The following is a 23320-nucleotide window of genomic DNA, read 5'->3' as shown; positions in this document are numbered from 1 at the left end:
ATTAAACGCTCACAGAAAGTGGGAGGGGTCGAACCTGGGCGAGAGATTCATTGAGAAACGAGAGGAGGAGAAGTTTGGATGTGTGCGCACTGAGAGGAGAGGAGTGAGACCAGGAGGCAGCAGAGAGGAGAGGGATGCAAAGAAAGGAGAGCAGGCTGTCTGAAGGAAAAGTGAGAGGGAAACAGGTGAGAGGAGAAAAGCCTCGTCTTACTGTGCTGTTGTTTAAATAGACAACATCTTCTCCCCCTTAATGATTTCCGCAGCGTTACGTGTCTCAAAAGCATTTAAGCGCATTTAAGGTGATTTATTCTGGAGTGAGTCTCAAAGCAAAACGAAACCAAGCTGCACAAGAGTTACCTACAATCATATCTCTCAACAGAAACGTTCAGGGCCTTTTTGTTTCTTTATTTAGAGCTTTATTTACTGTAGAAGATAAAAACTGACTTTCATCTGCACCTTCTGCAGCATAATGTGGGGAGACATGATCCTATGGCATTGTATCTGGTTTAAATATGGACTGACGACTGCTTGTGTCCACGTTCTTGGCATCATTCATGTCCCAGTGATTTGAAGAGTGCTGACAGATGGAGGCTCCTTCATTCAAACACTGCCCTCTTGAGGGAGAATAGACAAGTCTTCTGTATGGAAGTGAGTGGATTAGGGGCTCATTAACATCAATGAGGTCCTCTCTGATGATGTGGGGGTGGGCACGCAACGTTTGAAGAATACAGGAAGTTAAAGATAAAAACAGGCAGAGATCTTATCTTGGTCAGTATCACTGCTTTGACATGTTGCACCCGTTCATTTGAGGCTCTGAGATTCTTCCATAATCATACACGTACTGCCTATGGTCCCTATGGTCCATCTAGTTTTTACAAACCTGGAATCAGGATTTGTAGCTGCGGCCGGCTGGTCATCCATCACATTTCAAAACGGAAGACATAATTGAGGATAGCACTAAAATAATGATATTGTAAACAGAATCTTAAATAATGTCACCCAGTCAAGAACAGTACGCTATGATATGAGCTTTAGAAATCCTACCACAGTAAGAACTTGCCAATTTACTTCCATGCAAATTGAAATAAAATGGGATTAAAGCAAAAACCACTGCATGTTCTGCTAATAATGTGTGAAAATTGAGCTGCTGCTGGAAGCAGAGTTGTTGAAGGTGAGGCGTTTGTGATAAGCTTACGTCTCTGGTGTTGTCACCATACATTTTTTAACACAATAAATTGAGTTTTAATGTAAATATTTTGCTCACATTAACTTTCTTAAGGTTGCTGATAACGGGTTAGAGGCTGCAAAACAAAGAAGTGACCAGGACCAGAGATGAGGACATTCGCTATAATCATCTTGCTGATTGTGAACCTGTCTTTAAATATAAAACGTAGATTAGCACAGATTCAAGTGTCATTTTCACCAATAAGCAGACGACAAAGCTCTGAGGTCCTTAAGTGGGACTCTGTCGTCTGCATTTCAGAAAGTGCTCATGTTCATAAGTGCTGATTGTCTCCTTTATGATTCTCGTGTCATAAGCCAAGAGTTTTAAAGAAAGTAGAATAGACAGCTGTGTCCTCCTATTGTGTTTAACCCTGCAGCTCTGAGGTTGTGCCAGATTTTTTTTTTAGTGAACGATGGATGCTCCCACTGACTACACAGAGCCAGCCCTGATTACAGCCTTCTCGCCGACAATGCGACGGATGTCAGTCACAGTCTCAATTTAGACCTCTCTGGGTTTCTTTATAGAGCCCTTGGGCCCCAGCGCAGTGTTTTTTATCATGATACGTAGGATGAAGCCCAAATAACAATCAGATGCTCACCAGATTGCAGCAAAGCCTCCAGCACTGCAGAAGATGGCGGAGCGTCATTTTTATGGAAAAGGAGAAAAACAGTGTTTTCAGTCCATAAACAGTCGGTTCAGCTCCTCGTGCCCAGTGTTTGGTGGTTTGATTCATCCATCGTGCAAGTTTGTTAACTACTTGTTCACACAGGTTAGAAACAAACCTCTCATCTTCCCCAAAACAATTACAAATTACACTCTGCAGCATTTAATTTCCAGTTTTAGAAGCTGAATTATACATAATGCGTCTTTATGTTTGTGCACAGTTGTGTATGAAACATTTGAGAACTTTACTTTTTTATTAAATGTTTTGTGACATTTAATAAAAAAATAAATTGAGATGAGCCCAGTTGCCTTATAATATATAAGGATCTTTCATAACTTACATGTGATTCTCATTATGCCCATCATTATAAAATATACGATGGATGAAGCCACACACTGTATATTTGTGCCTTCTGCACTGGAATATGCTGTAAAACATGTTGTAAAACACTGATATATTTTTAAAATGTGCTCTTCAGATGTGCATCAGTGATACATCTCCTAATATTCCCGTGGGGTTTAAAAAATCCCTGATGGTTATTCCATTTGAAAAGCTTTCATTTGCTGTATCGACGAACAAATTGGAGAACATTCAGCCGACAAATGAGGCTTCAAAAATACACAAACTTATCAGTTGTGACAGAACAAATCTGAGTTAAGGAGCACAGATAAAGTTACATGGCAGGACAGTGTGGAAAATCGGTGCAAAAAGAAAGATATTTATCAGAGTGTCCAAGTTATTCACAGTATCACGTCTACATTTGGACATGTTTAGTGTATTTTTTCGATTAGACAGTGGAATCTGTTCGTCCTACATCGAAGCAGCTTCTTCCAGGTGCAAATCATGACTAAACTTTTACAACACTTCTCCTCTAAACTTGCACTAGTTTCCCAAAACTCTATTAATTTTACAAAGTGAAGTGTTCCTGGACTAAAATGATGCAAAAACAAATGCATTCTTGTGTTCCCATTTTCATTACGCTCATAACTTGTGCATGTGTAAAGAAACAGAAAATCGGCAGCGACTACAAAGACTTTTATGAAGTTGATAAATTAATGCGCCTTGACCCTGGATGTATTTGAAAGTGTTTCATTGTTGACAGAGCAGTGGCTCTGCTGTGCATCACTTTGGTGTTTTCCACAGTGGGAAACACAGAGTTACTTCTCTCCACGCTTTACAACTGCTCAGGCAAATGATTTATCAACTATTAATACACACACACAGTTCTTTCCAAACCATATCTGCGCTCTGATGGATAATGAAAATAATTTATCACTGAGCTGTACAGTGCTGCGAGGAAATAAAGTAACAATCTGCCTTGTTTTTATGCCACGGGTTCATGCAACTCGCGACACGGGAGAAAGAACGAGAGATGACACCAACTATTGTACAACGGATTATAGCTCAGGATGTTGCCAGTAATTTGTATTTTCCTTCTCCTGCTTCTAACTGTAGGTACAGTCTGTTTGTCTGCTGGCAGCCACCGTGGGTTTCTTCAGAAGAGCTGGAGGTCACGGGGAGGTGACTGAGTGCTCCAGGCAAGCCCGAGCCGAGACATGATAAGCCTGAGAGTCCAAAGTGGGATCCTTCTTCCACTCTGATCTTTTATGTGGTTTCCATGCAGGAAAACAGTATACTTAATCCTGGCTGTTATAAATCAGACTCCAGCCATGTCTATTGTTTGTCTTGAGCTTTTCAGAGAATCATCAAAATAGAACGTACGCCCATTGAAACAGCTTTGCAGCCAAGGAGTAGGAACTGTGGGAACTCGCATGGCTGGACCTCAGAGACCACGCTAACCACCCCGAGCCTCCCAGCACACCGCTCACCACCAGCACGCTGCCTGCCAGCCAGCCACAGGTGCTAATCTTAGCAGTGAGAGAAATTACCCAACTCCATTTTTCTGACAACACAAAATAGAGCATTATCTCTTTTTAGCAGCATTTAAACTGGAGACGAGTGTCACGGTGAGGGTGTAAACAAACAGACAAACAAGGAGGTTCAGTTCATAAAACAGACTTGGTGAATGACAGCGTGTAGCTGGCTAATATCTAACATAATGCAACTTTAAATGAACAGTTTGACAATTATTCATGGAGTTAGGTGAGGATATTGATACCACTCTCTTGCATGTGCATCAATAGAGAGACAGACAGGAAACATGCTGCATACGGCATCTTATCAACCTTCTCATCTCTTTCTTTGTCTTTGAAACGCTTGAGCTGAACAAACCTTTGTCTTCGCAAGATGCACTAAATCAATCAAACTTTAATTACATGTACAACATCAGCGTTGTATTAAATTAAAAGTTATGTGTACATGTCGTGTTCTCTCTTCAGATACAGACTCAGGATCTCACTCACGTCTTTTCTTCCACCTAAACTGTATATTTTCAAACAACAGGTGATGTTGTAGTTTGCATTCACGTCTAATATCAGATTCTAAAAAGTCCTGTTTATGCATGAATCAGTTCGTCCTCGAGTCCAAGTTGACATTTGTGCCACATTTGAAGGAATTCCCTCTGAGTGTTTCTCAGATGTCGGGCGGTGGTGCAGACGAACAGAAGGCCTCGGGCGCTGGATCGCATGAAAATGTGCTGTATGTCCATCGTGTTTAGCCAAATAGTCTGACTATGAATCGGTCTCTTCTCCGTCTGTGTACATGTGTGTTTTGTATCGTTCAGCTCTGGTGAAAACAACATGCCGTTTCCTCATGTGTCAGCTTGTAGTGACGGTTGTTTTAGAAGAACAGTTTGGGAAAATGTACTAGATGCTGGCAGCCAGATGAGAACGTTGATTCAGTGGAATCTGTCATATCTGAGCTTGAAGTACAAAGAATAAACACTGGAAGCCGAGGAAACGGCTCTCGAATCAGAAACAACTAAACGCCCAGGCACATCCAAAGTTCATGAATGAACTCGTTTCTTTAATCCATTAACAAACAGAAATGTAAAAGCAACTGTTGTTGCTCAACAAAGCTGAGACCATTGTTCCAACAGTGTTTTTATTTGTCTCTCTCTAGTACAAATGGTCATTTTTACATTAGGAAGCTAGTGTAGAGGTGCTGGATGTTAAGGGAGCCTCCAGTCTCTATGCTAAGCTAGGCTAACACTCTGTAAACCTAATACACACTTTTTTAGCTCCATCATTCTTGTACAGTGGCAAGAAAAAGTATGTGAACCTTTTGGAACTTTATGGTTTTCATCTAAGTCAAAAGTACCAACAAATATAAATACAACTGGATAAATAAAACAAATTATGAAACTTCACTGTACGAGGGGAAAAAGTATGTGAACCCTTTGAATGATGACGTCAAACAAGCTAAATGAAGTCAGGTGTTGGCATAAGTTAAGAACATTTGTGTTGAGGTGCAGACTACAGCTGCTTCGACATCACTAACTCTGAGTTTGCTCCACACAAGAAGAATACGCTCATGTAAGCCATACCTCGGCAAAAGGAGCTTTCAGAGGCTCTAAGATCAAGAATTATTGATTTACATAAAACTGGAGAGGGTCAAGACGTCAAAGACTAGAAACTCACCCGGCTACGGTTGGCAAACAACCTACATATGGAGACACTTTGGGACGGTGTCTACCAAGAAGTGGGCGACCACTCAAAATGAAAATGTTATTAATTCAAAAGGTTCACATAGTTTTTCTTGCCACTGTTTTTGTGTTCTAATATTCATTAGAGCCTTTTCAGTGCTGCACTGTAGCTGCCAAGTAGCGACTGGTGCAAAGTGTTTCTGCAAGCAGAAAAAAAAAAGTCTCACCAAAGCTCAACTTACGAAAATATCAGTCTAAGCTGTGATGTATGTAGGTGGTGAATGAAAAGTCTGGTGCTGCTTCAGCACGAAAGCTGCACTTTTTTTAATGTCAGATCTCCCAGAATACTTTGCAAGGTATGCCAATTAGGCATGAAAGTACAAACAGGCGCAGCTGCTGCACAGCGGAGAACCCGCAGCAGCTTTCTGTGCACAGAGAGTTGGTCGATGTCAGCGCAGAGAGTCGCTTACAACTTTACTTTTTTACAGGATTAATAAAACAAGATAACAAGCATGTGAGCCTAATCCACCTCTTGTATTTAATCCAATAAAAGGCTAATTATGAGCAGAGGTATTAGAAGAGGTCATGCCTCTGCCCGTCAAGGTGCTGCAGCTTGTTGTCAAGCCCCGAGCCCACCCACCGTGCAGCTTCCTGAGAAAGTCCAGCCTTTGTTTTTGTGCAGAAGTGTTGTGTTCCTGCATCTCTTCGTAAAGTATGGCCACACATATTCCTATCATTTGGGGCATGAATTGTGTTGACATGGTACACCTTCACTAAATGTCTTTAGACAAACAGGGTGGATCCATCCTGCACATTGGATCGCTCACACTGCCAACATTGAATATGATGTAAGAATACATAAAGTCTAATATGCACTTATTTAAAATAAAAAAACATGCTTTATGTTGCCTTTATGGTTTCTCATGACCAGGGTGTCGCTTCACTTCCTCTTAAAACTACACATGCTTTTCTGACTAGACTGAAAACACTCACTTTTTCCAAACATTCGCATTAATGAACTGCTACAGCAAACGCTCTGGTAGGAACCGTGTTATGAATATGAGGCTGTAAACTTACAGCAGGTAATGCTAAATGAGTGAACAGCCCATGTGGAGCTGATTAAATCAAAACCTATCAATCAAATACAGGTCCTGCAACAGGACGGTCTATTGTATTCACATGCTCCTAATGAACAGATACTTTAAGGGAATGGTTTTATTTTGCTTTTGCGCTTGTGCAGACAAATGTTGCACTTCTGGTGACTTCCCAGTGGGCTGGAAACACGCAGGCCTTTACAATTAAATCCGTTTTAAAGAGGAAGACGACGTCTGCGTTTCAACAATGTCACCCGGCTACTTTCCACGACTATTAAATGTCCCTTATCGACCGCAGCTCGGTCTGTTCTCGATGAGCATGTTTTTGTTTATGGTGAATTTTAGTGTGTTGTTCCTCCCACTGCAATCAAGTGGTTCCTATTAAGTGTTTTTCATCTTTATTACCAAATATGTACGTCTCCTCTTCTCCTGACCACAAATCCAGCTGAAGAGGAACACGCTGATTGCTGTCACAGTTTCAAAAAAGTGCTTCTTAAGTGTCTTCTTGTTCGGTTGGGTCGACACTGCTTTGTCTGCATATCTGCGTGTGGGTTTGATGAATAAACACTCGGCCAGAGCCACATACAGCACAGCAAGTGCAGCGAAACCGCACTCGAGACGACGGAGATGGAACAAGCAGCACCACCATGGGCACAGGCACTTGGAAGAAGATCTGACGATTACTCAGCTCCAAAGCTCATTCTCTTTATTTCCTAATAATTAGTGCTGCGCCACAGATGTGCATTTCTCCCTCGTCGCCCTACTGCGATTCCACCCTCTCCAACCTCTGTATGCGAGTGTGGCAGATTAGGATGAGGATGTAAAGACAGCGTCATGTGCTTTCTATTTGATAAAGCCATTAAAAACGAGGACGGAGATGAAAGCTGAACGGCCCATATGAGGAAAAAAAAAAAGGAGCTGTGGAGAATTATGGCCAACTGTATTTAAAGATAGGTTGATGAACCCAAACATGTGTGTGGGGAGAAAGAAAAGACTTTGGAAAGCCTGAGGGGGAAGGAAAGATGAGTCGACGAGCACTAAAATGTTCAAAAAGGTGACTGATAACTTTATTTAATCAGATTCAGGTTCATTAAGACTAAAAAATATATCAGCACATCCTGTTTCTCACCCACGAATCATTTCCCCCATAAACAGAAATCAAACACGGGCTGCCAGACATGATGAGTGACTCTGAAAAGACCTGCTGAACAAGACGAGCGCTCACTTTCATCTGAAGAGTCACATTTTAAACCACTTCTATTTGCAAAGTGGTCACGTTTGGATGTCTCCATCCTGAGTCACCCACCAAAGTGTCACCAGCCAACGTGACTGTGCTGGAACCTGTCTGCGCTGATTCCGGCTTCAGCTATAAACATTTCCACGCTGAGAAAAGTGGCACTTCATCACACAGAGCTGCTGACCTCTAACCTGCTGCAACACATAATCCTGCCCTTTTTCCTTCAGCCACTTCCTGACCCATGTTTCTCTCAGGTGGATGCTGGACCTGGCACATTTCTCCATCAGGATCTTAGTGTAGGATTCTGAGAAGAGGTCATTTTATTTTGATAACAGACTTAAGTCTGTGTATGAAGGTCCCTGTTTTACTGAGGGGCCCCCTGAGGGTCCACACACAGCTGGGCTGCAATAATTGCTGTGCAAAGGACCGTGGAGAGAAAGTTCCAGAGCAAAAGGTAGAACGAGTAACTTCGATTGCTCGGGGGCTTTCTCAGCAACGCTGTTGGATGTCATGCCGTGTGCTGGTCCAGTCTTGTGAAACATAAAATAGCATTTGCATCAACACTTGGATGATTTTCTCTTGGTCTCTCTGTCATCTCGTTCCCACTCTTCATTTCATTTTCCCTCTTGCCTTCTCTCTCTCTCTCTCTCTCTCTCCACTACTTATTCTGGTTCACGGCACAGTTTGAAATGAAGAATCTGAACAGGGGTTTGCCTCCACCTACTGGTACAGACACACATACTCCATGAGAGACGATGCGTCCAGTGGGCAGTTACAAGTTACCTCGAGTATGAGACACTTTGTGTCAGGGGCAGAATAACCACATAGAGACGTAAACAACTTCAAAAGACTGAAAATGGCACAATAACTACTGGTCACCCCAGTCATAATTGTCTTTTGGCTTCACGGTGCACAACACTACAACAAGGACTCAGAAAATCACCTGATATACCCCCTGATGTATAAACACATGGGCTTCTCTAGGTGCTTTTCAATCCCTCATCACCCATTTTATTCATACTTTTCAGAGTTACACCCACTGTGGTATTTAAAAACAGCTTCATATCACAGCGACACTTACCGCGTCTCTCTCCAGACTTTTCTCCAGACTTGGTCCACTTCACCCTCCAGTCACCTGATTCGAACTTCCTGTTTCTCTTTACACACCTGCTCCTCGTTCCCTGATTGACTCCTGTGTGCTGACACTTCTCTCATTTTATCTCCTTCTATATGTGTTCTGTCTTAGTTCATGATCCACTTTCTGTTGAACTCAAGTCCACACATCATCATATACTTTACCATTCCATGATTATGAGGCATTCTCAGGGCTAAAATCAAAATTTAAGGCACATCTTTCTATATAAAATGTAAAATGAAGCATCTCTCTTGACTTCCAGAATAATAAACCACTCATGATAAGATGTTAATACCTCAGCCTTTTATTTCTTAAACATAAGAAAGAAGGGTTTGGACGTCTCCAAGGTAAGAAACATAACATTGCAATTGAAAATCAAGTGCACTTCAACAATGCCTCGTTCTGTGAGGGAGCTCCTGTCCCCTCCAACCGTGTGAAGTGAGATACACAAACTGAAAAACGCACCGAAAGAATCAATCTTTACTGTAAGGCTTTGGGTGGGACGCTGTGTCGTTACTGTCGTGATGCATGTGTTGAGAAAAGAAGATATATGTGGACTTCACGATAAACAGCCAACAAGGCCAACTGTGACCAGAACAGAAACTATGGGACTAAATAAAATGTGGACTGTTCCGGACTCCAGGAGACAGCTCTGGTGTCTGCACCTCACCTGAGCCAAACGGTATTTGTAAGTAATTATATAATAATTTGTGTCTAGAGCACCACATGGATGAAGTTTATTGCATCATGGACGCTCAGCCACATGAGTTTCCGTGATGTCAGATATCAGGTGTCAGTGACACAGCTCAGGTTTTTTGGTGAGTTACGCCACACGGGACTGAACATTGGAGCAGAAATCACAGGAAACTATTTGTAAGTCAACGTCTACCTGGCTCCTTCCGATTGATGTAACAATCCTCCTCTCCTGTTTGGTAACTCTGATAATTTTAAACAAGCACTATGAATGAATTACAATTACCGTCTGTCTGCCAGTAGTGGTGACTCATCCTAAAGCGACCTGGATGACGACTTAGTTAGCGTAGAAGTAGGTGAGAATCACACTTTCATGGATGTTTCAGTTTCCTACTGTGCAAAGAAAGAGCCTTTTTCATTAGTGGAGCAAAATAGTTCAACCTATAATCAACGTGTGTCCTTTTAACAGCACTAAATACAAACAAAAGTAAATTAAGGAGATTTAAAAAGTAGTTTCAACCCTCTAGATCCAATATCAAACATCTCTACAGTATATACGCTAACAGGCCCATTATGACAGTAAAATGCAGCGATTCATAACTGCCTCAGTGTGTTACATACTCAGTATATATCATAATATACATTTTACATTTGACATTCTAGATAGTACACAATATATCTGTAAAACCCACAAAATACTGCTGGTACTTTGTTAAACAAAACCAAAAGAAAGCTGCTTTACATTGATATGACAGAGTTTCATATTCAGGAAGAAATAAACAGATGTTTTAGTTGCAGCAAACACGGGACTGTGGTGAACTATTTATAATATGAGTTAAAATCACTAAATTAAAATGCAATAAAAAAGAAACTAGAGTTGTTGAACAGCAGGTGGCAGTGTTTATCTGTTACTCCATGCATGCAACAGTGCTGAGCAGTGTAGCCGCAGTAGAAGCTCTTTTACTGCAGGCTGAAAACTTCTATCACGGCTAGTGTTGATCAGACCCCATCTCAGGAGCCAAAACCCTCAGTGATTTAATCAAAAAGCAGGTTGGTGCAGGCAGTTAATGCTATGACGTATATACCCTCATCCTGGACCGGTTTGACTAGTTTTACACTAGTAATTCCCAATTTTAAAAATATAGGGTATGTAAAGTTTAACAAGTACCAAAGTGTGTAGAAGTTCAGAAGGAGGGCAAATGTAAAAACAGCATTTCAATAAATGAAACCCCAGTTCATTTATACAACAACAATGACAATCGTAAATACAGTCGGTCTCTTGGCACGATCTTGGTGTATTATGTAGTTGTGTAGAAGTTGGTGTCTGTCTTGTAATATAATAAAATTCAACGCTGCAAACTGCATTGTTGTGTGGTTTGGGGTTTGTGATGAAGTCGTAGGCAAAGTGTGACACATGCACTAAATTATACTTGAAAATTGTGTCGGATCTGTACAGCTGCACCTGATTTATGTCGCCAAACGCTTCCCAAAACAGAAAGCAGTGCTTGCAAGATGTGTGAAATCACACCTCAGGGGTGCAAGCTGCCGAGGATCCAAAAAAGGGGGTGACATTTTCCTGCACTAAAATAAAGAAAATAATCCGTGGATGGCAGCCAGCCTCCTTAGAAGTGCTGCAATCCACTAGGATAGCTGTAGATATAGCACATTAAGCCAGAGCCCATCAGTACTTTAGGAACACTGCTTTGCCTAAAGGAAGTTATGTCTTTTAAGGAGTAACCGTAAAGCATTTCTTAAATTGTAGAAATGATCAAATTTAGCATTAAACACAGATTCTAGGCTGGGAGCTTACACACAGGTCAAAGAGGTAAAAGCTGAATGTTAATTAATGGACAATGTTTGAAAAACTCAAAGTCAGCAGGTCCCCCTGTGTCTTTTTAAGTCCTCAGAGACTCTTCTGACCATCTGGATGAAAATGTTCTATCAATGCACAATTAAAATAAAATCCACCTGTTTTCAAGTTATTTCTGTTTCCTGTGATTCCGAAACTTGGAAAATGAGCTCAAAGTTTGTTTTATCCTCCAGCTGTGAGTGTTTTTAAGTGAACAGCGCCGGTTTAACAGCTTTTAGCGACACGGTGACGCGAACACGAACACGTGCTTATACATACTGAGGCTGTGCAGCTTTACACATCTGAAACATTTTCAAGTGTATGAAAGAGACAGGTGATGGGGGGGGCAGCGTAGACAGGAACAACCTGTGGATGACCCAGCTCTGAGTCCATCACCGGGAGCCAGAATTAGGAAATGACACAGCCACGAGAAACATCACCTGCACTCATGTTCCTACTCAGCAAAGTCTGCCCTCAGTTCCAACTCCCTGTGATGATATTACCTTCTCTGACTTTTCCTCCTGGCCAACAGTGAGTCGGAGGCTACTGCACCACTGGACATTTCAATGCATGTTTTGAGGTTTTATTTAAAGAGTGGACTTTATTGGATCAGACTGTTGTATAAACACGTGGCCTAAAAATGACTCCTTTGGCTGTATTTATACAAATCTGGACACATTCTTCCCACTGACCCTTCTCTAAAACTCTAATATGGCTGACTGTACTGCTTAGAAGAGCTGTAATTTAAATCATCTGCACCAGAGATAAGATAAATGAAATGTTTGGTTTATTTAAGTCTCAGAAAATCATTTCCAAGAGCCAAAGGTGGTGTTTTGCAGCCGCTTTTTTTTTGTTCAACAACAGTCCTAACCGCAATTTATTATAAATTAAGACAACAAAAAATAAAATCTGCACACTGGAGAAGCTGGAACAATCATTTGTTTTGCATTTCTACTTGAAAACAGAATCTAATGATTAATTGATTATCAAACTATTGTAGAAGCCGATTCATTTTCTGTATTAATCATCAACTATCAACATCTGATAGCATAGCAATAAATAAATGCAGTCTGCAGCCTGATTAATGGGAGTGTGTGTGTTGTGCAGATAAAAACAATGCATTGAAATGGAAAGTTTAGCTGCAATAACTTCATTCTCATCCAATGAATCCCTGCCAAGAAAGAAACAAAGTGATGTGAATGCTTTAAAATGCATAAAGTGAAGAGATGTTAGTATGAACGTATGCATGAGCACGATGACATGTTCGCAGTGAGGCTGTGTGTAAGATCATCCATATGCATCATATGCTGCCACCTGCATTTTGCTGGATATTATGAACAAAACTGCACATTATAGGACCTCAAAACTGTACAAAATACCAGTAAACATAACGACTACATGCCTCATTATCCCAGCTAAGCCTGGAAAAACCTTCAGCGAGTTTTGCACAATTGTGATGAGAGATGTCACAACTGCACAGAACATTTACATACACATCCTATTAGAATAATAATGCACATGTAATTAACCGTGAAACAGACAAATGGAGGCGCTTTTCGGAGCGATACAAATATAACATGATACATAAGACGCACTGACGAATACCTACACGTTATAGACACATTGCTCGTACATTCATATATGTCAACACTTAAATATGTATATACAGTATACATGTATATATTCATATGTATACAGATATATCAAAGGAGGAATAAATAGTGTCGTTAATGATGTGAGACATCCTAGTTCCCATTTCCATCTCTAGTGAGACAATGAACTGTCTGGATTCATGCTGACATGCCTCAGGCCATGTGTTCAGTAGTTGATGTGTGGGACATAGTGGCTGAACTACCAGTGCTATTTGTGTGCAATGTATATGTGTGTATATATATATATATATATATATATATATATATATATATATATATATATATATATATATATATATATATATATATATACATATACATACATATATATATATATATAATTATGCATACATATATATATATATGTGTGTGTTTGTGTGACAACTGCAGCCTGAATACTCATATTTAGATGTGATTACATTCTATATATCTGATTGGGTATTGACATATATCGCAATGTTTTAGTACATATGGACAAAAAAAGGCTTTGTGGTTTGACCTTGTGTGTGCATACAGTCCGCCATTTAAAACTGTATGACACACACTGAAGAGTGAAACACGTGACATGTTGTACATGGAGCTCGGTGACAAACTGTGTGGATGGATCTGTGGTTCTGGAGAGCGGCCAAATGGCTGCATGAGGGAACTGGCAGTGGACAACTCTATGGCGTGATGACTGGAACCTCTTGTTGCGAATGGGTGGCATCCTTGGGACATCACTTGTGCAAACATGTTTTGCATCATGTGAAGAAAACAGCATCATATTAAGTTCTACTGGAAACGTGTCACATTAGTAGCTCGGTCCAGCACAGCTACTGCTGTCAAACTAGAGGCCAGAGCCTGCAGTAAAAGCTTGATTTTAGATGCATTAAAATGTGACTAGTTTGTGTTTGTGCATCAAATATCTGCCCCTGAGTCGCAGATACATCCTTTTAAGGATTGACTGGACAAAGAAATTATATTTTTTCATGGAATGTTTGGGATTTTCTCTACGTAACATCTCAACTTCAATGTTTAGGAGTTTATTTGGGATTATTAAAGCACTCCTGCTTCCCGGCAGTGGAAAACTATGGAATGATTGTGCTATGATCTTGTTTATACAACTTTTATTAAGTGAATTTAAAAAATCTGGGCAAAGTTTTTAGCTTCTTGACGTGTGGGAATTGAAGGAATGCTTTAAGATCGAGGCATCGGGCAGGACGTCTCTACATTTGTGTTGGTGCAGGGTTTAAAAAGGAGGAGGTGACGGCTTGTAATACTTGTACAGGACTGACTGATGTCGCCTTCGAGAGCAGCAGTGACAGATGTGGACTGAAGATTAGAAAGAAATCAGCATGTACATGTGTGTGTGTGTGTGTGTGAATGTGTGTGTGCGATAGGAGTAATTATCTACACAGATAAATGCATGTACTGTATGTCTGAGTTTGTTAATACCCCAGGTGAGTCAGACGAGTGCTGGTTTGGTCAGTCTCCAAGAGCAGCTGATGCCTGTATAAGGCATGAGGAGGAGACGGGGCAGGGGCTCCTAATATTGGCTCCTGCTTTCATTTGGTCTTTAGTTTGCCCACCTCCCCGTTCAGCTTGCCCTCCTTTGCCAGCTTTTCATTTAGTTGGCACAGTTGGCGAAGGAAGCCGTCATTAGGACCGATTTCCCTCTTATGCCTCACGGTGGCCACCGCCAGCCGGGCATCCATTTTATGGCGCAGCATGAGGTAAGCAACAACCATGGTCGGGGAGCGGCTGTAGCCTTCTCTGCAGTGTACATACACCTTCCCTGGAGGGCAGAGACACAGAAATAGAACAATAGGATGAGTGCAACACATGGCTGGATTTACAGGGTCACACAAAACATAAGACAAACGACTTATCATGAGTCAGATTAGAAGATTAATGCAGGTCTATGGATTTTATTGAAGAAAAAAAAACACTGGATTAAGACTCTGACCTAAGTTATAGGTGGATTTATATAGTTTATTTTAATGTGTGTGTGTGTGTGTGTGTGTGTGGTCAGATTCGACTAGTACTACAGTCACTATGGGTTCCGGAGTATTTTACAGTGAGTTCCTATGAACAGTAGCTGCTGCGACCTACAAACTAATGATCAAGTGCAGTTTTAAAAGCCAGTTTCTCCACGTCAGATGTATTTGCATGAATACAGGTATACACCCCCAAGATCAAAATGAGCTGCCTTACAGTAGCTGTTGTTTTTATAATATCTGTGTTTTGTTTACTATTAAATTAAATATGCTAGCTATTAGCTCAATGAAGCTGATTCTGATTTTGATTTTACAAAGAAATGACAGGGATATAAAAACTTAGAAGATTCATTTTCACCGTGGCTCAAGAAACAAAAGAGGAAAAATCAGGAATGAAAAAGAAACGAATTAAGAAAAGAAAACAAAAGAGACTAAGAGCGGCTGGGGAACATATGCTGTGGACAAACTTGCCTAGCGAGGCACATTCTGTGCCAGCAGATGCAAATACAAGACCCGACCTCTGCTGCAGACTTGGCAAAGTCAATCATCATCACTGCACCCGCAACCTGCATATGGCATCACCATCAGATCTCTGTATGTGCGTGCACAGATTTCATGCATGTTCTCTGTGCTGTCTTTGCATTTTCATGTCAGTTTGTCTTGTTTTGCTGTTTGTGTTTCTCTTCAGAGACGTAACGTACAGAGAAGTCAAAACCCCACAAGGGATTTATCCTGGCAACGTCCACGGAGCAGCTGATGTGTTGGTCTCAGGGCGAATCTGCAGACTCTGCACTTTATTTGAAACCCAACACCTCTGTGTCCCTCTCCTGCTATTATCCCCAACATCTCTCCTCCCTGACGTTGTATAATCTCCCTCTATTCTCCACTCAGAGCAGTCACTGAAATGACCTCTTTGATGCCTAATCACCCTGCCTGCCACAGATCAATGTTGATTCTACTGTATCCTCTTGTCGGACACAGGGGATCTTTGGCTCGCTGCACTTTCTCACTCCATCACACTATTTTTTTATTACTCAGGTGCTTTCTTTCATTCATCACACAACTGGCACAAAACTTCCACCAGTTTTGATGAATTCCTTCGAGGGGTTGTTCAGGTAGTGTACACAGAAGAATCGCCCAACTCTGCAGATGATCTCAGATCCACAGGGTTATATTTTGGTTTTTCAGCACGCAGACTCTGTTATACTGTGGTATTTGTTGATGTGAAACAGCTCTTTTGATTTAAAAACCTCGGTAACAGCATCAGACAGAAGGATCAGTTTACAGTTTTCAGTTCTGACTGTACTGTAAGTGTCAAGTCATGAAAGCCTCAAATAGTGGGATTGATAATGTTATAAACTAGCAGGTGACGTGAGTCCAATGTTCCCATTTTTGTTTTTGAGTTATCTTATTTTCTTATTTGACTGTGAATTTTGCAGAGGGAGTCTTTCAACATGAACACTTACAAACTGTACTTCATGTGGTCCTTTGCAGCAGAAATGCATCGATGCACTTCCTCATTAAAACCCTGGATGTTTGACCTTTTCAGAGCTCATAGGTCACAAAATGTCAGCGATAATGTTGCACATAGCACAATGTCAACTACAACAGTGAAGCTGCTATTTCTGCTCCTCCTCTATCTCCCGTCATTTTCCCCCACTCCTCTCCTCTACTCACCTTTTGGTAAACCTCCTGGGAGTTAAGATGCCTTTCAGTGCCATAGATGACAATAAATCCATATCATGAAAAACAGGGTTCAGCGCACTAATTAAACACACCCCTCACGTGTGGGTGAGAGACTGACTGAATACAGCTTCAGCTTTGGGAAACAGATCTCCAGGGAGTGATTGTTCCCTGGTGGTTTGTTTCATTTCTATCACCTCGTATCACCTGTTTGATATAACTAACCCACAGTTGAGAAAAATAAGGAGATGGATTGGGCTTCGGTGCTACAGGTGCATTAACGATGGAACATTTTGACAATGTTGACATCATCTGATAAATGGAAAATGGAGCAGGGCTCAGGGGTGTGTCAGATTTAGCCTGAGATACTCATAATGATCCTCTGTTTTCACTTTTAGACGTACGGCACTGAAGCGTATTGAGGATGAATCATTAAGAGGTGCTTTAAGTCTTGTGTCCTTTGTCAGACCCACCTTTTCCATTATTGTGCGCAAGGGCCTTGTCGATAAAATCAGCCCCCTCCTCGAAGAAGGCACTGAGGTTGAACTGCTCGGTGTCGTTGGCCGGGATGCCGTGGTACGCGATGCCCGTGCCGGCGTAAAACTCTGCACTGGTGTTGACATGCATGAAGGAGGTACCCTCGGCCACATTGAGGACGTGCGTCACTCCGAGTTTCTGCAGACGCATTGCATTCTGGGCTACAAACCTGGGCAGATGAGAAGAGATTCAGGATAAGATCAGATTAACGAACAATTATTTAAAAAATAATATTTTAACAATATAAGGTTACTGGTAAGGTTTACTGTGTCTGCTGGGAAGCTGTTCTGCATCATGTTGCTTTAACAGTGCTCAATCTAAAGTTGCCTTTTCATCAACTGAATCTTAAATTGTGAAGCCGTCTACATAGAGTTTCTACACCAGAGGCGACATCTTAAAGGTGGTTCTCACTCATTGATCAAATCTGTCCTCAGGTTGAAGCTGAGCAGAGAGCAAAGATAAACTCATTAAATGTTTTTACACCTACGCTTTTGCTGCAGTGACATGTCAAAGTCATGGTGTGGTGTCTAACTGGGACACTTATAATGATGTTAGATCCATCGTCAGTCATTCAACATGCAGGAAATGATGAAACTCTTCCTGCTTCCCTTCGGTTCTCGTTAATTATGTCTTTAACGACCACAACGCTGCATCATTCAGCTTGCAAACCCTTAGAAATGTCTAGAAAACCTGTTGAACATGCGTCTTTCTTCACGTCTGCTGTGAAATGTACAGTATATATGTTTGTATTTGAGAATTATCAATATGAAAGAAATATATTATTATAATAACAGCAATTCTGCACATAATACTAAGTGGTGAATAATGTTTAGGTAGTGTTTCAGTTTATGTAATCCATTAAATTGTGTATTATTAGTGCTAAAATACGCATCCATATATTGTCTGTATATCCAACAATTGGTGCAGAGGGTGGAGGAAGTTTAGGAACAACGTGGTGCATGTAAGATGTAGAAAAGTCATTTGATGGAGATGTTGTGAGTGTGAGAACATGCAAATTTGTGCAGTAAGTGTCGTGTCAGTGGACAAAGAACATTCAATAAGTATTGAACTAGGGTGAGATGTATCCATGGATAAGAATTTGCTGAGCTGTATGTCGTCAAATAAAGATTTCTAAGAACTACAGGGAACTGCTTGGTTATCTGAATCAGTGTGTGAGGGAAGGAGGAGGCTGCAAGAAGAAAAGGAGACTGATGTAAGTAGGAGAAACAGACGAGATGCCTTATAAGTACACTGAATGTGAAAAACACGCTAACAAAGAACATTAAAACTTTTATATAAACAAATTCAAGCAGGTTCACAGACAAATCTCAGTTCGTGGCTCCGCCCCAGCAGCTTCATCTCCATCGTCATCCACTCAACATCCAGGAAACAATAAATCTCTTTCTGCTTCCCTTCTGCTCTAATAAACCTCTAAGTCTTTAAGAACCACAATGCTGCATATTAGGCCTGTACTGTGCAGAGCAAACAAACCCATTCAGCTAACAACCCATCACAAAGGGATAAGAGATTTGGCTGCTCCGACCTGCCTGGCTGGATGCCTGTGTCCACTGTCACAGTCCAACCTGGCCAAAAGCGCTGCCCATTGATTCTCTATAAAATGCCTCCTTTGTATATGTTCAATTAAAGTTTAATAGAGCATTTAGTGTCACTAATTAACTGCACTGAATTTATGTTTGAACAACAAAAAACATCTCTACATACAGAACTGCAGCTGCTAACGACAGACTCAGCTGTCAGCTTGTTCTCCCTCTCAGCTCTTTGACTAAAAACCAAACCAGACACAAAAACATGCACAAAATGGACTCATGCCAGCTGTGGTGAAGTTACGGCACAGGCAGAAAGACCATTATTCTAAATTTTATAAAAGCTAAAAGCATCTCGTCTATATTTATTTTACTCCTATTTAGAGCCAAGTCTCATTTATTTGCCAGCAAAACGCCCCTTCCTGGCAGCACTGTCAGCTTTTATTGCTCTATCTGCTTGAAGTCAATATGAGGCTGTGAGGCGAGGCTAGGTGACCCTGGACAGGTCCCTAGAGAGGTGGTTGCTGCAAGGCCCCCCTTCTGCAAGAACTAATAAAACATCCTCTCTGCCACAATTTTACTTTACAGCTTGTCAGCTGCAGGTCTCAGACTCAGAAATGTGATGAAGCAAAGCAGAGACACAGGTGGATTCAGATGCATTTTGTGAATATTAAGACCAAATGTAAGTTTATGTGCTTAAATTACTGAATTCATGCTTATGTGTGCAGTTACACACAACTCAATGCAGAGGTGCAATGAGTTCACATGAGTTCACAGTCACTGGTTTTCTTCCTGCCTACCTGCCCTGTCCCAGCCTCCTCACCCTGGGATCTGCAGTCCCACAACATGCATTATTAAAGACCAGCTTCACAAAGAGCCAAAGTGTTCGTTAAAGTGGACAACCACACCTTAAGTCTGTCCCCGAGCTGCACACGGCGGTTTCAGAGTGCTGACTACAGCTGAGCTGAAAACAATGTTAAGAACCTCAGTTCAGAAAATACAGTTTATTGAAGCACATTTGGCCAAATATTGATTTAGAAAGCTAAATATTAGCAATCTGCAGCACTAATACTTCACTTTAGCTGTAACTGTAGCTTAAAGCAACTTAAACTAGCACTAACATGAGATTTAAAATCACTCCACTCTATCTGCTCTGCTACGCTCTCACCTGAAGATCAGGTAGTCGCTGCTATGAAATTACAATAAATGCAATTTAAACTTTCTGACTGGTTAGAAGCGAGAGCCTCAGGCCAAAACATACGGAGCAAATATATAAGCAAATGTCAAGAGTCTGGGTCCAAGAAGGCTTCAACAGCACACTAAGGTACATTTAGGAGCAGCTAGCAGAGGAAAAGTGAATATTTTCTTTTTTAAACTGGACTTTTGTGTATTATTTTAATAATATAATAAGATTTAACTGTGTCACGGCCTCAAAAAAGTGTGATTTATATCACTCCACAGCCTAAAAATGGTTAATGGGACCAATTCCTGGGGGACACTAAGATAAGAAAGTGTTAATGAATATTTTCAAGGACAGCTCTTTTTCTAATTTGAGTCATGACCTGTACTGTAATAGAAAAGTGCCCTCGACACCACGTACAGTGTGTACTGCCGTACCATTGTATTAAATAGCGCATTTGCTTTGATTTTATTTTGCCCACAGAGTTCACAATTTGAGCCGTAACAAGGTACAACTAATGGGATACATCAGCAGAAAGGCCTGGTGGGTCCCAGCGGTGGAAACAGTGGACAAGGCTCCAGCTTTAATCAACAATCAATACCTACTCACCCTGCCTGAGCCATTTACAGTACACTATCATGTTACATTACGCTGCAGCTGGGTTGGAGAGCGCACGATATAATAGTGAAATAGTCCAGAGAGTAAATAAAAATGAATAAATACAATGATCCTCATAATCAGTGAACACACCTTCTGCATCAGACATAACACTAGAGTCTCTCTTTCAAGCCTCTAAGCTGTGTGATCAGCCTCAGCGAAGCACACGACGACTGCCAGCACTTTGTTTGGAGACTTGGCCGGGGCAGATTGGCATATTCAGATTGATTTTGTTGTAGCACTGAAGTACAGTAATGTGCTTGTATTTCATCCTGCTCAGCTTCCTCCGTTGGCAGAGGCCGGAGCCAAATGACAGCCTGCACGCAGACACCGAGTTTCTCAGGGGCGTCCCCGGATCACCGCTCTATCCTGGCTGCAGCAGTGCATCTCAAAAAGTTAGGACAGCGAGAAACCCTCATATAGTCTAGATTCATTACATGTAAAGTGAAATATTTCAAGCTTTTTTGTTTTAATTTCAATTAATACGACATCGATGGCCTCTGCAATGGGCTCCAACTGTTGCATTTATTATTATTTATTCACTTTTAAAGTTACTTTTAGTATTTCAATTAAAAAAACAACCCTTATTGATCTGTAACCACTATTAATTAATTTGTATACTGTCTAAAAATCTATCTGTGCAGAGATGTTTGTTCTGCTTCATTACTAAGTTTTGCAGTTTCTTATTCACTAATGTGAGTGTAGCAGATGGTAGAAGAGCATAGCAGAGCAGGGAGTGGGAAGCACAGCAGGTTGATTTTCAGTTTCATGCTTTTTCCCACATATCAAACCACTATCGTCCCCAAACGTCCAGTATTGATCACACTGTAGCTCATATTTTAAGACCGAGCTGAGGCTTGAAACCCAACGCTGGAATCAGAAATATTATCAGATACTGTAGAAACACACTTTGCGGTTGACGTGACTCGAACAATATCTGCAGACCGAGCGTAGTCACAATGAGGACAGAGGACATTTGATACTTGTTTATCACTTTGTCGTGCAGCCAGATTATAAATCTCATACACATTTGTACAGGACATTCCAGGAAGTGGCTTTACTGGAACAACAAGCTATAAATACCTGAGGAGTCAGCATTTGTTCATTACAAATCCAATAGCAACCAGTCACCCAGAGACCATGAATTTATAGTTTGGCCTCTGATATATTGAAAAAACATATACATATATACACTGTTTGTTAGTGGTGGAATTACACAGCAGGGGTTCTAACAGGACACCGGGTTACAGTTATAAATATTAGTACAACACAGCAAGTGGAACAAGTTGCTCGAGTTCTAATGAGCCATTAGCACAAGTCAGTAAATTTAAAACGTTAATTAATAATAGGGTTCCTCCATCTATCAGCCTGCAGCTGTGAGGCCAAACAAAAAGGTGGTGATTAAGGCGGATTTCCCACAACCTGGCAACCCAGAGGATGCTAGAACTGATGCACCCGCCATCAATCAACCAATCAATGAGGTGATTTTTATAAGTGTGGTGCCAGTATTTGTTTTAATATTTAACCTGAGATGTGAATTTGATTAAAAAACGACGCGTTAATTGACCTCAGGACATTTCTGCATCTTCTCATCACGACTGCAGAAATGATGCTCAACACATCACACGTATTATTGTTTTGCAGGATCTGGATGTGGTCGTTATTGTGGCTCTGCAGCCCGAGCTGGAGGGAGCGGGGAGCGGCACTAACGACGGGGGCGACTCATGGAGGAAAAACAGGTCCTGGTGTCCTTCACGTCGGGATCCGGGCGCGTTTAGAGCGGATTTCTCTAAACACCTCCAGTAGATCATCTGTAATATCATCACTGTGTGTGTGTGTGTGTCCACCTGTGTGGACACTGACGCACGCAAACAACAACAGGCTGTCTCCTCGTCCACGATCACAGCGGAGACACCAGAAATAACAAGCCCGTCCTCGGTGCGCGCTCTCCGACGTGCGCCACCGTGGTCACGATGGAGAGGGCGCATCTTTAAAGAAACCATCCGTCCTACCTGTCGGCACAGACACAGCACACAGCCACCATGCAGCACATGTGAAGACAGGGGGGGGGGGGGGGGGGGGGGGGTGACTCACGCGTTACCGATGTATATTCTGGGGAACACCTCGTTGAAGTGGTGTGTGGGCAGGCTGTAGAAGCCGCTGCCGTCCGACAGGAGCTCGTTGAGCTTCTGCACGGTAACCTCACAGACTGGAGCCGGGACATCAGGCGGTGGCTGCTGCTGATGCTGATGCTGCTGATGCTGCTGTTTGGTGGGACTCAGGTGTTTCTTCATGGCTCCTCTTCTCCCGGACTGATGTTAGATGACAGCCAGCTCCAGACTCGACAGCCTCGTCCGATTATTAAGCCGCATTTTACCACCACACGACACGAGTCGTGCGCACGGCGCCTTCTTGTCTACACGGTGTCTGATGAGGCGGGAGCTCCACCGAGTTTCACCATCTGTGTCAAGCACAGGGGAGTTTCAGGGGGGGCTTCCGGTCACAGCTTCTCAGTAAATAAAATCACAGAGGCTCCTGTTATGAGCTTTATCTCTTTGTTGTCCATTTTTTATCCAGTGAAGGTTTAAAGGAGCTCAATGTTGGAGTGACACAGAATGGATGGATGGAAATAAAAAAAGGGCCTGAAATG

At 41.7% G+C, this 23320-nt stretch overlaps 1 protein-coding gene across 1 annotated transcript; it reads right to left on the bottom strand.

Moving 5' to 3' along the window:
- Window positions 1-13476: 13476 nt before the first annotated feature.
- dusp3a (dual specificity phosphatase 3a) lies at window positions 13477-23079 on the bottom strand. The gene is made up of 3 exons (XM_026350947.1): window positions 22765-23079; window positions 17226-17458; window positions 13477-14867 (listed from the first exon to the last, which is right to left on the bottom strand). The coding sequence occupies exons 1-3, from the start codon at window positions 22962-22964 to the stop codon at window positions 14638-14640; spliced, it is 663 nt and encodes a 220-aa protein (XP_026206732.1). The 5' UTR covers window positions 22965-23079; the 3' UTR covers window positions 13477-14637.
- Between the last annotated feature and the right edge of the window lie 241 nt (window positions 23080-23320).

This window comes from Anabas testudineus, chromosome 19 (assembly GCF_900324465.2).
Source record: "Anabas testudineus chromosome 19, fAnaTes1.2, whole genome shotgun sequence".
NCBI classification, from domain to species: domain Eukaryota; kingdom Metazoa; phylum Chordata; class Actinopteri; order Anabantiformes; family Anabantidae; genus Anabas; species Anabas testudineus.
Note: the sequence above shows the minus strand (reverse complement) of the source record. Positions and strands in the feature narration are given on the sequence as shown.

Bases quoted from the DNA above. Each gene is read 5' to 3' on its own strand.
- dusp3a (XM_026350947.1), bottom strand. From the start codon at position 22,964: ATGAAGAAACACCTGAGTCCCACCAAACAGCAGCATCAGCAGCATCAG. The intron at 17,459-22,764 runs GTGAGTCACCCC...TCATCTGCCCAG, and splicing joins AGAATATACATCGGTAACGC to GTTTGTAGCCCAGAATGCAA. The intron at 14,868-17,225 runs GTGGGTCTGACA...TCTGCCCTCCAG, and splicing joins TGCGCACAATAATGGAAAAG to GGAAGGTGTATGTACACTGC.